Source organism: Dermacentor albipictus, chromosome 6 (genome assembly GCF_038994185.2).
Source record: "Dermacentor albipictus isolate Rhodes 1998 colony chromosome 6, USDA_Dalb.pri_finalv2, whole genome shotgun sequence".
In the NCBI taxonomy this organism is placed as follows: domain Eukaryota; kingdom Metazoa; phylum Arthropoda; class Arachnida; order Ixodida; family Ixodidae; genus Dermacentor; species Dermacentor albipictus.
In genome coordinates this window covers 106858348-106871154 of record NC_091826.1, presented here as the reverse complement: position 1 = coordinate 106871154, position 12807 = coordinate 106858348, and the positions used below count along the sequence as shown (strand labels likewise).

The 12807-nt window shown below is 45.7% G+C and overlaps 1 protein-coding gene across 1 annotated transcript in view; it reads left to right on the top strand.

The window, feature by feature from the left end:
* The window catches only part of LOC135904990 (zinc finger and SCAN domain-containing protein 2-like), a 40210-nt gene extending 28072 nt beyond the window's left edge, over positions 1-12138 (top strand). Inside the window, exon 4 of the mRNA XM_065435985.1 lies at positions 10827-12138. Within this exon, the coding sequence (XP_065292057.1) occupies positions 10827-11389 (563 nt within the window). The 3' untranslated portion in view covers positions 11390-12138. The remainder of the gene's footprint in view (positions 1-10826) is intronic.
* Positions 12139-12807: the final 669 nt, after the last annotated feature.

Genomic DNA, 12807 nt, shown 5'->3' with positions numbered 1-12807 from the left:
CAGAGCGACTCAAGCGAGGACAGCCTCTGCTTCCTACTCCAGATGTCGCAGCATTGGCTATGGTCGGCGGCTACTTGGCAAGAGTTGTACAAGAAAATATCAATTGCGAGGAGTGCGTCAGCCTCTTAAAAAAGCCAAACGCCTCGGCGCCCTAGCTCGGACTCGCTGATAAAGCACCAAGACCGCGGTGGACTCATCTACCCATCTGGACAACTTTTAGCGGTTCTCTACGCATTAGAGAAATTTATCGACGTTCTTCTCGCAAGAAGAAGGCACATGAATCAGCCTTTGAAGGAGGCTGTGAGTAATGCCGCTGCAATACTCCGCGAGCACAAAACATTGATGTGCTCGACGCCAGGACACCAAGAGAACCTGCTGCAACTGTTGCTGACAAAGTTTTTTCGCCCAATATTCACAAATTTTGCAATGAAGGCGACAGACAAACACGACATGGCTAAAGTGTTTGAAATAAAACCGCTGTCACGAAAGACCCTCAAACTGTGAGCTATGATCTCACAGTTCGGCGCTTTTTGGTGAAGGGCTGGCTCTCCACAACATGTTTTGTGTTGCTTACTTCCACTGTACATTGTGTACGAACATCAATTTAACGTGCGATTATATTTTATAATTCCATCTCAAATACGAACGCCAAACTTGTCTCCACGAGCGCGTGCGCAAGCGGCGGCGTCGCGTCGTCTGCTCTGGGACAGGGTATGGGAAGGCAGCGCGGTGTGGTGGCGGGCGCATGAACTAGGCGGTACGGACGGCGCGCTTTGTTCCCCCGCTCAGTGAGCGGGCATGAAGAAATATAGGAGGCTATGGTGGGAGTCTTCGTCTAGACTCCCACCTATGTATGTGAAATTACCCTACTGAGGGTCAAATCTGATGATAACTATCTTGGAACGGAAGTGTTCTTGAAGAATCGACATAAATGTGGTTCTCTTCGAAATGATCACTCAAGTTTTAAATCTACACATATATACCATAAACCATGAAAAAGAAAGACAGTCTTATTTGCTGGCCCTACTAGTGCAAAAAAATTGTCTCTGGCAAAGCATATAAACTACTATGCATGCAACTATTTGTGCAGATAGCATTAGTTTTATCAAAATTACCAACTTTAATATTGTAAGAGATTTATAATTTGGAAATAACGACATTTCAAGAACAATGCAAAAATGAAAAAAAAAATGATAGCGAATTCATTCAGGGAGGTAAAGAAGGAAGGTGCACCAGGCTGTGCTGTATTATACCGGCATACGTGCTTTTCACATAGTTCTTCGTCTTAAAGGATACATTTATAGCAACTAGATCACACTAAATATTCTTATAATGCCTCTGAAGTATACGTGTAGCACGTCCAAGGGGTGTCTCCATGCATTTCTAAACCATTGAAATGCTTTTTAAGCACACCTTATACCTCTGCTACACGAGCACGTGAAAAGTCTTTTACATAAGCAGTCTTTTACCAAGTTTAAAGACTTTTTATTGAAGAGGTGTTGCGTAGCAGTCACATGGCAGCGACAATCTATATTTAGTGTTTCCTTCTGGATATGCTATACAGAAAGCGTGGCACCAGCGTTTGAAACAAAATCGGCCAAAATAAAGTGAGTTATCTCGAAATATGAAGTGAAAACCTATTTTATTACACGGTTTTCAAGTCAAATAAAAACACCACATTAAGAGACATTAATGTAAAGATTTATTGTTGCAGTTTAGAGAGCGTTCGACTTGCTTTCGAAACCCATTTGACCTGCTTAAGAGGGCGCAGATGAAAATTAGCATTACTGGCCGGTATTACTACACCTTCTCCGAGACATAAAATTATTTTTTTACGATGAGCCTAGGCAACAGAAAAATGCGCATTTGCTTAGTTTTTTTAATATACGATAATTGCTGGCACCCACTGGTTTCGAGGCTACTCCTTTTCAACCGTAAAAGAGATCAACTTACTGCACTTCCAGAAAAGGCCTCTTCTGAAGAAGAGATCGCTCCCTGTGGTGTGTCTGTGGGTAAATCTTTTTTTCGGGAGAATTATTTTTGCTCAAAAGACTTTCGAGTGCCCATGTGACAGGGACATTAGACACCACTGCTTTGTCACAATTCATAATAAGCACTTCGGTGAAAGGGGACGGGAAATCATGTTTAGTGTTTGGATTGAGTTTATCAACCAGCGACCACTTACTCCTCTCACATAGTTTTCCCTCTGTAAAAATTCTGTATACTATTATAGTGTGCAATCACTTTTATGAACTTGCTCCAAATGTTCGTTTTACTGCTCCAAAATGCATTTTTAGCTGCTCCAAAAGCTGCTCCAAAATGGCACACACCGGTAGCATCACTGCATGCGTTCCTGTGTGCTGCATTTTCCCAACTCTTATGCTTCGAAGCAATGTTTCTGTTTAGGTTTTTAATGTCCTGTGTATTAGCAATATAGTGACGCACCGTGTTGCCACCTCTAAAGCAAGGCATATAAGAGGTGTGTATGCATTCGGGCTCCTCTCTCGCGCTTCCCTCTGGATGTGCTTTGCCATCTAGTGGCATCACCGCTAAGTCCGCACTTGGCATGTGAATGTATATTCAGACAAAGTTGTCTGAATATGTATTATGCAGGTTAGATTCTGCTGAGGACCAAAGAAACTTAAACAAATTTACTCTAAATGCCTGGAATATACTCTAATAGTAATCATGGCAACGCCATGGGGCTGGTGATTGCCTACTTTTGTTAATCGCAGCTGTTAAACAGCCCCTATGCAGACAATGCATGCACCTGGCGGGAAAGTGGTAGTGATGCAGACGTGGTGAATATTGAAGAACCATACACAACTGTTGATCGCCCAGTTGCGCCTAGGCAGCCAGGCGCAATGCTCGCTCATCATTATTGAGTTGACAGGCGTCACTTTCGGCGTGCGACCTCCCTGTTGCACTCGTGCTTTTAGCTGTAGCAAGAATGCCGAAGCGTTGCATGGTCGTCGGGTGCTTAAATACATACTCAAACGCAAGCGGTGGCTGTGCAGTACACAACGCTGAGTAGAGGAAGGCCGAACACATCTTTCCTGTCCAAGCTTTCAGAGCGAAAACGTATACCGCAGTGCAGCAGGCAAATGCGACGCGGACCAGCCAATGTGCACAAAGCATGTAAACTGTAGTTGACAAAGCTGCACAAGCTATATTTCAACAGCACACTCACTCACCCATGAAGATCTGCTTAGCAAGCGCTTTCTAGGGGTGAGTATAAGTACTATAAGCTGTGATGGCGCACGGAAACCAAAGGTAAGTTGTATTCAGGGGTGATATTCGCGAGCGATTATTTCTAGTAATGCATCATTTTTAAGATATTGACATGTGGACTTGTTTATCTTTTTAGGGTGAGCGCTTCTCACCGTCTAACAAATGTTATCGCTCAGCGCGGGATGCGCCTACATGTATCAGAAGTTTCTGGAATGTTATCGATGGTTCTGTCCACCCTCTGTTGTCACCGAAACTTTTGTAATCTGATTGCATGTACACGCAATGGGACTGGTGTTGAACTTTCTGGAAGAAACGCGGGCATCTGTGATTACTCTGGAACATTGGGAGTGCGCGCTCCCCGTCAAAGTCAGAGAAATGTATTCGGTATCCCAGATACCTAGAAATATGCACCCTCAGCACAATTACGGCAGACGTAAAGCGAGGGCCAGGGCCCTCCTTAGCCTGGCGGCTAAGATTGAGGACACCGTCGCCTTCGTCGACGCTGCGCAATACGCTGCTTCCAATCATTTTGTTTCGGTGGCTACATCGCTGCGGGGGGAGCTGCTGACGTCGCTTACGCATCAAAATGTGAACGCCGACAAAGCCGAACAGGTGGCTGTAGCCATCGCCATGGCCACCACGAACCGTTCCACTATTTTCACAGACTCGCGAGCTGCCGTTAGAGCATTCATGAAAGGCTCGGTATGCAAGGAAGCCGCTCGCGTTCTCTCTGCAGCATCTTGGACAGGCAAAAAGCACTTAATCTGGTTCCCCGGTCACATGGGCAGCGATGCTCATGAAGCCGTCCCCAACGCCAACGAACTTGCTCACTCCCAGGCGCGAGATCTCACCCGCCGCGCCGGAAGTGGGCAATCGGAGGCTGGGGGATGGCAATGGCACAGGGACCCTCTCCTTACTTTTAACGAGGTCTGCAGGCACTATCAACTAGGGCGTCGGAAGTTTCCACTTCCACACTCACACCTAAACAGACCACAGGCAATCACCCTGCGGATGCTGCAGACGGAGACGTATCCGTCTCCATTTATTTGCTCAAAGTTCCTAGGTGGCATCAACCCGGGCTGTCCGCGCTGTGGACATCCCAGATGCACTCTTAAGCACATGCTCTGGCAGTGCCCCGACTTGTGCGGGGGCTCAGGGTCTCCCTCTTCGGAGGAAGACTGGCTTCGGCTCGTCACCAGCTCCGCCAAGGAAGAGCAACTCAGGGCTGTCCAGAGAGCCCGCGATATCGCCGAGAGTCTCAACCTCCCGGCTCCGTCGTGGGTGCGGCCCGCAGACGCTGCCCCCTAACGGGGACACTCATCGTCTTCTCAGGACCAAAATAAAAGTTCTTTGTCTGTCTGTCTGTCTGGAACATTCGATGGCTCCTGTATAAAAGCTGATGCACTTGACCAACAGATCAGATTTCGACGATTGCCGACCGTGTTCAGCGCTATCGCTGTGCTTTGAGGGTAACTTGCTTTTGTAGGCACAAGTTTGCCCAATAAAAGTTAGTTTCGTCATTCACAGATTTGCCGCTATATTATTCATCATCACTACTACGGGACACTATCTCGCATGTCTCTACATCGGACGAGTCGGAATAGATGGACAGCTTTTTTGACACAGTGATAGAGACGAGCAGGAACTGCATTATGCGTTTGGCACAAAGGAGAGCCCGTTGCGGCGGTAAGCCATGCAGGAATGTACTGTCGCCAAAGCGAAATGGGCGAGGCTTTATCACAGCCACAGTCTGGCTGGCCTCTGTGGCTGTGAGTTTACGCCCACTTAGGATGGAGACCCTCTAGCCCAGCTGTGCTGCACTTCAGCTACTTATCATCGTTTACTACAAAGGATGGTAGGTAGTTGTCTGATGAGTTTATGAGTCTGGCGTTTCCAGCGTGCCAGGCAGCGGCCGATGAATTCGGATACGGCATGCCAGAGATGCTAAGGTCGCCAAAATTTTACCCGTCACTTTAAACGTGACCCGCAGCAGCGCGGCGATCAGTTGTTGCCACAGCGCAAGTACAGAAGTGCGCTGCAAGCGAGCGCTTCTTTGTTTGTCGAAGGCGCAAATGCAACACACTCGTCAGGATGCTGCTGGTCAGTCAAACCATAGTGCGCGATGCATCCTGTTCCAGCGGCTCCGGCATGCAATAGGACATGTTCTATTCCTGCACCAGCTACACTTGACTGCAGAGAATCCAATTTTCACTGATGTAGTGTAACTGCACCACGTGTGGATCGTGTCCGCGTTAATCTCGACTATATCCGCACTTCTAGCTTGGCCACCCTAATGCGCTCTTAGAGCAGGGACAGAACACGTCGAGGCTTTGCTGTAGAACATAAACAACCAGATAGAGAAAAGCAGCTGGACTCGGAGAATACTGCGCATTAAAAGAACATCGTGGGCACGCAACAGTGTAGTCACAGCGCATGAAGCAGCTAGCAAAGTATACTCTGTGGCTAGAAGACATGCGTGGCATGTTCTCTGATACATGGAAATGGCATAAAAGAAAGGGAAGCAGACGACCATGGTGCTGGTTCTCTACAGTCTTCATAGTATGTCACTTCCGGTGACTGGTAATGGCAGCGTTTTCTTCAGTTTCGGTGTGAAAATCATAGATGTTTCGAGGCGTTTTTTGAAACACCCACTCGCATTTCAAGCGTAAAATTTTCCAGAGTTTACTGTATGTCTAAATTATCAGAAACAGGGCGTTTTACGTAGTCCATAATTTCGTTGCAGTTGGCCTTTAAGAATGTTAGCATTCTTAGGGTACTTCACATACCTACCAGGGGCTATTTATCAATGTATTGTGTATTTATGGTTGCACCTAACCGTTTCCCACCCATCTGGGTCACTGTGTAGTACATGGTCGAATGGTTAGAGAATCAGGCTGTTGTGCTGAAAGAATGCAGTGTTCGAAACCAAACGTCAGACCGACTTGAGTCACCAAGTATGTGGTAATGTGTATATATATGCCGCTCTTCACAGAACCCCTTTCCCGCCGACATGGGTCCCTGTAGATGCGGGACTGGGTGTGTACCGATTTTCAGTAAAACTCTGACGCCAACTTAGAGCGCAGGGTATATGCCAATCAGTCTGTGCTGGCCTTCAAAGAACCTCTTTGATGCCAACTTGTGTCACTGGGTATGTGCCAGTAAGTGTGTGCTTCTCTACAGTAACAAAAATGACCCTTTAAATGTCTCCGATCCTTGGTGAAATTGAACCCACGTCACACAAGTTGCTCAAGGAGAGCAACCCAACGCTTTTGCAGGCTGTGCCACAAAAGCACTGGACATGTGCCGCTTTTCAGTGAACATCTTTCCCATCAACACTTTAACGAGTTGTGCCAGAACTTAGTGTACCCTATGTGCCACTTTTCAATTAACCTCTCATCAACTTGGATCACTGTGCACATGCCACTGGGTGTAGAGCAAGTGAGGGGACAATTCTCAGTGTTCGCACGCACCGGCACGCCACACTTCTAATCTCGGAGGCCATGCACAGGCTTTTCAACAGTACCCCTAAATACTGCAGCAAGTTTAGAAAGAACCGTGAGAGTGGAGCTTGGTCTGCTACATGGTGTGTTTCTCAGCGTTCGCACACACTAGCGCACCATGAATTTGGAAGGCCATGCGCAAGCTTCACGGCGTCGCTGCTACATGGCGCCGAGTGTTCTTATGGAAGCGCGAAAGAGCAGTCCTGCTGCAGTACACGCCTTATACATAACTCGTTTATATGATGGCAATATGCGTGTCGCTATATTATTTCAATACTAAATGCGTTATTACCCTTGATGGTCATCGCAAGATGGGTGCTGTCGAATTTTTTTGTCATAGTAGTGCAGCACATACTCAGTGACCCAAATTGGTTTGACAGTCGGTTTCAAACCTTATTCCCTCAGTACAGCAGGTCTATGCTCTAACAACTGGGTTACTCTATAACCACTGGGCCAATGGGTAGCCACCCAGCAGCCCAAATTTGTGGGAAAAGGGTTGGAGACATAGATGGGTGGGCAGACACTGGAAAGTGCATGAAGTATACCAAGAATGCCAATCATACAAAAAGTTGGAGAGGGTGTAGCAGCTGCACGCGACAGGACCCATTTGATCTCCATTATAAGCCAAACTTTATTTTGAACGTGATTAACGGACGGAAACATTAGAAAACACACATTAAGACATGGTCATGATTTTAACTGTTGATTGTTCTTTTCCAGCCGCAATTCCCACCTTGTTGCTTAGAGTACATGAGCTTGTATAAGTACATAAATGAACTTATGTAAAGCCATGGAAGCGCAAACATTAGTGTATGTATTCTGCGCACTGCCCATTAAAAGGTTTAAAGGTCTAGGTGTACGAGCGTGTCTGACGTCGTGAACATTGCTCATCACACATCAAAGTTACTCATACGTCTTCATGCCCCTTGCTTTATTTTTAAAGCTGGGCTTAAAACACTCTCCACTGTTTGTATTTCAATAGATCTGTATTATACAGCCATTTCCACTTTCTTGGCAGGGTGCCATGTTTTTTAACACAAATTGTGCACTACACAAGCATTGCCACTGCCACCTCTTAGGGGAGCATGCATTTATAATAGTCTTGTGGTTTTGGAAGTAGAGCACACATTCTTTAGGCGCTTTAATTCCTCACCAAAAATACAAGTATTCTACAGTCTGCTTTATCACCTGGAAAATTTGTTGACCACTTATTCCAGAAGACTTGCGAACTGGGCAAGTATGTACAGCATAGACGGCATAAGTATAGCATAAGTAACCGGAGACGCGAATACCCGCACTATAAGCGGTACTGCACTACAACCAGAACAACATTTTTCAATGGCTGCAACACGCACGAAATGTGTAGACCAAGCAGTCATGCATAGCTGAGAATTTAAGCGTGTGACTGGGGTGCTTGCATACGTTAAAATTTAGGAACGATGAAAGGTTAATGTCCGAGAACCCGCAGTCTTCACGTGAAGCATTTCAGATCCGCTCGTTTACTCGATATAATAATAAATAATAATAATAACCTTTATTTATTTCCATCAACGTGATGGGGGAGGTAAGGGAAAAAAAGCTGTAACAGACAGCTTGACTAGTTCCCGCCCCCCCAAAGAAAAAAAACATTCCATAAAGGCAGACAGTTCAGCTATCGACAGCAAAAAACATTTTTTGATTGTACAAAAATAATACGTAGAACTACAAGCATCTTTGCGGCGTATAAATATGCACATTCCCAAACATGTGAACATGTAACTGTAGTAATGACATCATGTTTACAGGACACTGTTGGAAGACATATGTAAACAGCGTACACACAACAACGGCTTATTAATATCTGCATAATGGTATATCATGAACATTCGTCACTACATTTCACAATGAAAAAAGAAAGTTCAGGAAGCACGTCAGAAGACAAAAAGAAATTTGATATGCATACCAATTATACATACGAGAATATTCCCCGCGGCATCACCACAAACTCTAAATAACTAATGTAGAATGGTGACTGAAATTTCGGATGCTGTACAGTGTCTAGTTCAATTTCTCAGACTGATCTGCGGTGTCGAAATCATGGCGGCTGTGGATCAAGTTGCCGCCATTCGAGTGTTGCCCGTGCCATGTGTTCCCTCACTTTTGTTGTCAAAGTGGTTTTTGCACTTTCCCAAGTGCCGTACTACAGCCACTGCGACGTGTTTCGTTGACTCGGCACCAAAACCACAGCATTGGTCGGCTGCTCGCCGACAAGGTGCTCTGAAGCCGGCGGTGGTACCGAACAAATACATACTGTCGCGGGAAGCTCGCCCTTGATACATTTGTACTCGCAGGGCATCGGTCATGCAATCACGCGCACGGGCTGAACTGACAGCAGCGCGTGTAAAGCTGAGTTTGGCTTTTCGGGCGATCAGCCGTATTAACTACTGTGAACGCCTACCAAGTTTGTATGTGCGCCTACTGCAGGAACGGCAGAAAGTTGCACGGGGGCATAAAGCCTAAACGCTCCGAACTGAATTTGCACAACACACCTTAACTCTTTCCCTACTGCGCCCATTGGTCATCGTTAGCCCGCTAACGATAATTTGAAATGCCGCTTTCGAGACCTTCCGTGCCGCTCACGGACACACTGCGCCAGCGGACGTGAAGGAAGACAACTATATATTTATTTTCTAAACAGTTCGATTTTTGTTTTTGCCAGGCGATAATTTTTTAACGAACTCCGAAGTTTCGCGATCGTCAAAGTAAAAAGCAAAAATGGCCGTCTTCGGGAGCGGCGCGCACGTTTCGAAAGATCGCAGATATCATGATTCTGCTGCGTCTGTGGTTGATTTTATCGGTGGATCGAGCAGCAACGAGTCTTATGACGGTGACTTTTCGTCGGACATTGACTCTGAGAGCGACGACGACGCAAACCAGCCCGGAACATCGGCGGCGGCAGTACGGCACGCCCAACTGCAGTGCTTGCAGTTAAATTTTTGTAGTGGAATACCTTTTCAATGAAAAATTTTGATTTTTTCGGAGATAATGCCTATTACACGGCAATGCATGTTGTATATCTCATAATTTTTATTACATATTTTGCGAAGTAGATATAAGCGTGTCTTTATACACTTTGTTCACTTTTATCCCACAATCTTGATTCTAGCGATTTATATTCATGACTTTCATCTCGTTAATAAAACTTTATGCGTGATAAGCGCGTTAATTCTGCTTTTTTTGTTTATGTATTATATAAAATGTTAGATGCAGTAGTTCCTTCAGAAAAAAAAAAATCTCTTAGCCTACAAAAAACACCTATTTTCCTCATGGTAGGGAAAGAAGTTAAACTGACAGCAGTCAAGGTCGCATGCCCGATATCTGCACTTCAAGGCGATGCCCATCGCAACGGGCACGGACAAACTGAAGAAGCAGAGCCGCCGAAGAGTGGCAACGCATACGCGTTCAGCGAGGAGCGCGCCGCTGATAAGAAGCCAAGCAAAGACTTTTTGTCGCCTAGCAACTCGCGCGCGCCCGCATCACCTTGCAACTGCTTTTTTTTCATTTCTTTGTTTATTGTTCTCCTCTGCATCACCCTTGTCGCTCTCCCCTCCCATATGCCGGTGCACCTCGTTGAGAAGCGCACTCGCTACCGCGATTGTGTGCAGGATTTTTCTGCGGATGCCGCATTAAAGCTGGTTCTGCATTACAGGCAAATACGTATGAGGGATCTAAGCTGTACATGTTTGCAATAAAGTAAACAGCGCAAGCAAAAAGGTACATTGGAAAATAACATAAGCAGTTAAGTGGGCACGCCTTATCGTGGAAGCATAGTATCACTTAAAAACGAATAAGCATGTCTGCATTAGTAAGCCTTCAGTTGCCCTCTATGGAAACGTGATGTATCACACACATGATTTCCTGTGTTAGGTATCCACGATTGGAAAGTAAACTTAAGCTGTGGGTACACTTTAGCCCCTTGTTGTTTGCACTGTTAACTTTTCTGCAAGCACTGAATTTTGGTTAAAAGTGCATCATGTTGATTAACTGTTTTTCAGGTAATTGCCCATGTTGCCTTACATGCCCTTACTTTCTCGCTTGTTTTTGTCACACATGCAGCTGCCTTCCCAGTGGACAGACAGAGCGATTTCCCCTTTTTGAAGCTAGAAGACGAGCAAGCATCGATGGATGCCACCATTGGATACCTGACTGACGGGCTGCAACAAACAGTATTCCCAAACGACTGTGGCGGTGCTCCTGCTGCAAGCAGCAGTGTTGTCCATGGTACTGACCAGGAAAGGGGACCATTAATGCTCCCCAGATGGACAGTCACCAGCAACGCTGTGGCACCTGACGGCACCGGTCCATCACAGGAAAGTTGGTCTGTAGCTGACCAACATCCCACTGAACGCACTGGGAGGGCTGGGCTCTCTGCACGCGCATCCGGAACGTGGCGTCCACAACAGCAGCATTCATTGTCCTTAAACACACGCTCGTCAAACCGGACACTGTTCCGCTGCCCCACTTGCCGCAAGACATTCAACCGGAAAACCAACTTGATGGCACACATCCGAGTACACACGGGAGAAAAGCCTTTTCAGTGTCCCTACTGCACTCGTAGCTTCTCAGACAGGAGCAACGCCAGGAGGCATATGCTGACGCATGTAAGCCAGGCTCAGTGATGTAGCAGACGACACAGTGCCAGCTGGGCAGACAGTCAATGAAGGTCGTGGTAACTGCATGCTTCGAGGCTTGTGCCAAGAACCTGGTGAGACTGGGTTCGCCCACTGCGTCGCCAAACTCTCGTTTCTGCGATCTTGTGAGAGCCCATCATTGCAGATCAGTGTTCCATCATCTCCTCAAAACATGACCGTCTTGTAGTGCACACCATATGGTTCCTTCATGGCATACGCCTACAGTTTGTTTATGGCTTCTAGCAAAAGAGTGGACAGTGTCCAGGAAGCAGGAGCATATCTCCGTGTATTGGTTCTACAGTGGCTCGGCTCCCATACAGGAAGTCTTAGCCTTGCAGCTGTTGTGCAGCACACATAGCATTGCTGTGGTAGGAGTGATATTTCAACCGTCTGGTGCTGTTGGAGGAGTGTACCATCTGGTTCCTCAAGGCAGGTGTTTTCTTGCAGTTGTGCATGGTGCAGTTTATCAATGATCGCAACAGTTTCTGTAATCAGCACCAGGAATACTTCAGTCGAAAAACTTGCTTCTAGCACACTCAAGTAACATCGAAACAGGTTTATTCGTTCATGTGAGAGCCTTGCACCTCGGCATCTGCTTGGGTTGTTTGATGGCTTGTCCAACGATGAACGCGTAGACAGGACGTTGCCATGACACCCGAGCTATGATGCTTCAATGTAGACAGGGAGTCTATCAATGATTCTAGGTGAAGTTTCAATAAAGACAACTGCAAAGTTAATGTTTTTGATTAATCTTATATTTTCAAAAAATGCAAATGATGCTGACTGTGTGAATTTAAATATGAACATCCTGGCACAGTTGAAGAATGTGTGCCAGAAACTTTGAAGTGTATAGGGGGAAGTAAGTTATAGACTGAAATTTTTAAAAATGTTTTGTTAAAGTTATGGTACCGGAAAACAAGTAGATATATGTAATTTTATTTGCTTACTTCAAATGTGACGTCCAGTTTTGTTTATTGCAATTGGTTCTAATATTAGGCAACGTAATTGGAAAGTATATGAAAAGATCACTTGCTGAGACTTTGCTAAACAGGGTGTTAATGGCTTCTGTATATTTTAAAAGATGCAATGGACAAGCACCATTGCTCTGTCTATTCTGGAACATGCGTTATGTAACTTCATGCAGACGTCTTTTGTATCCTGCATAGCAAAATCCAAAAAGTGAAATTCTGCACATTTTTCCTTAGCATTAAGTAAAGAAAATGCATCCAATTATAACTGTGATAATAGACTTCAAGTTTGAAATAGGCTTATAAAATGCATGTATCTACCGGTTTTCAGCAAAATAAATAAATATTGTTACGTAGGAAGACGCAGACGAAAAGCTGTGTACAAATATATTTACAAGGAAAATACGCTGCGCTGCCTGCTGCGCGGCAAGTTGTTGA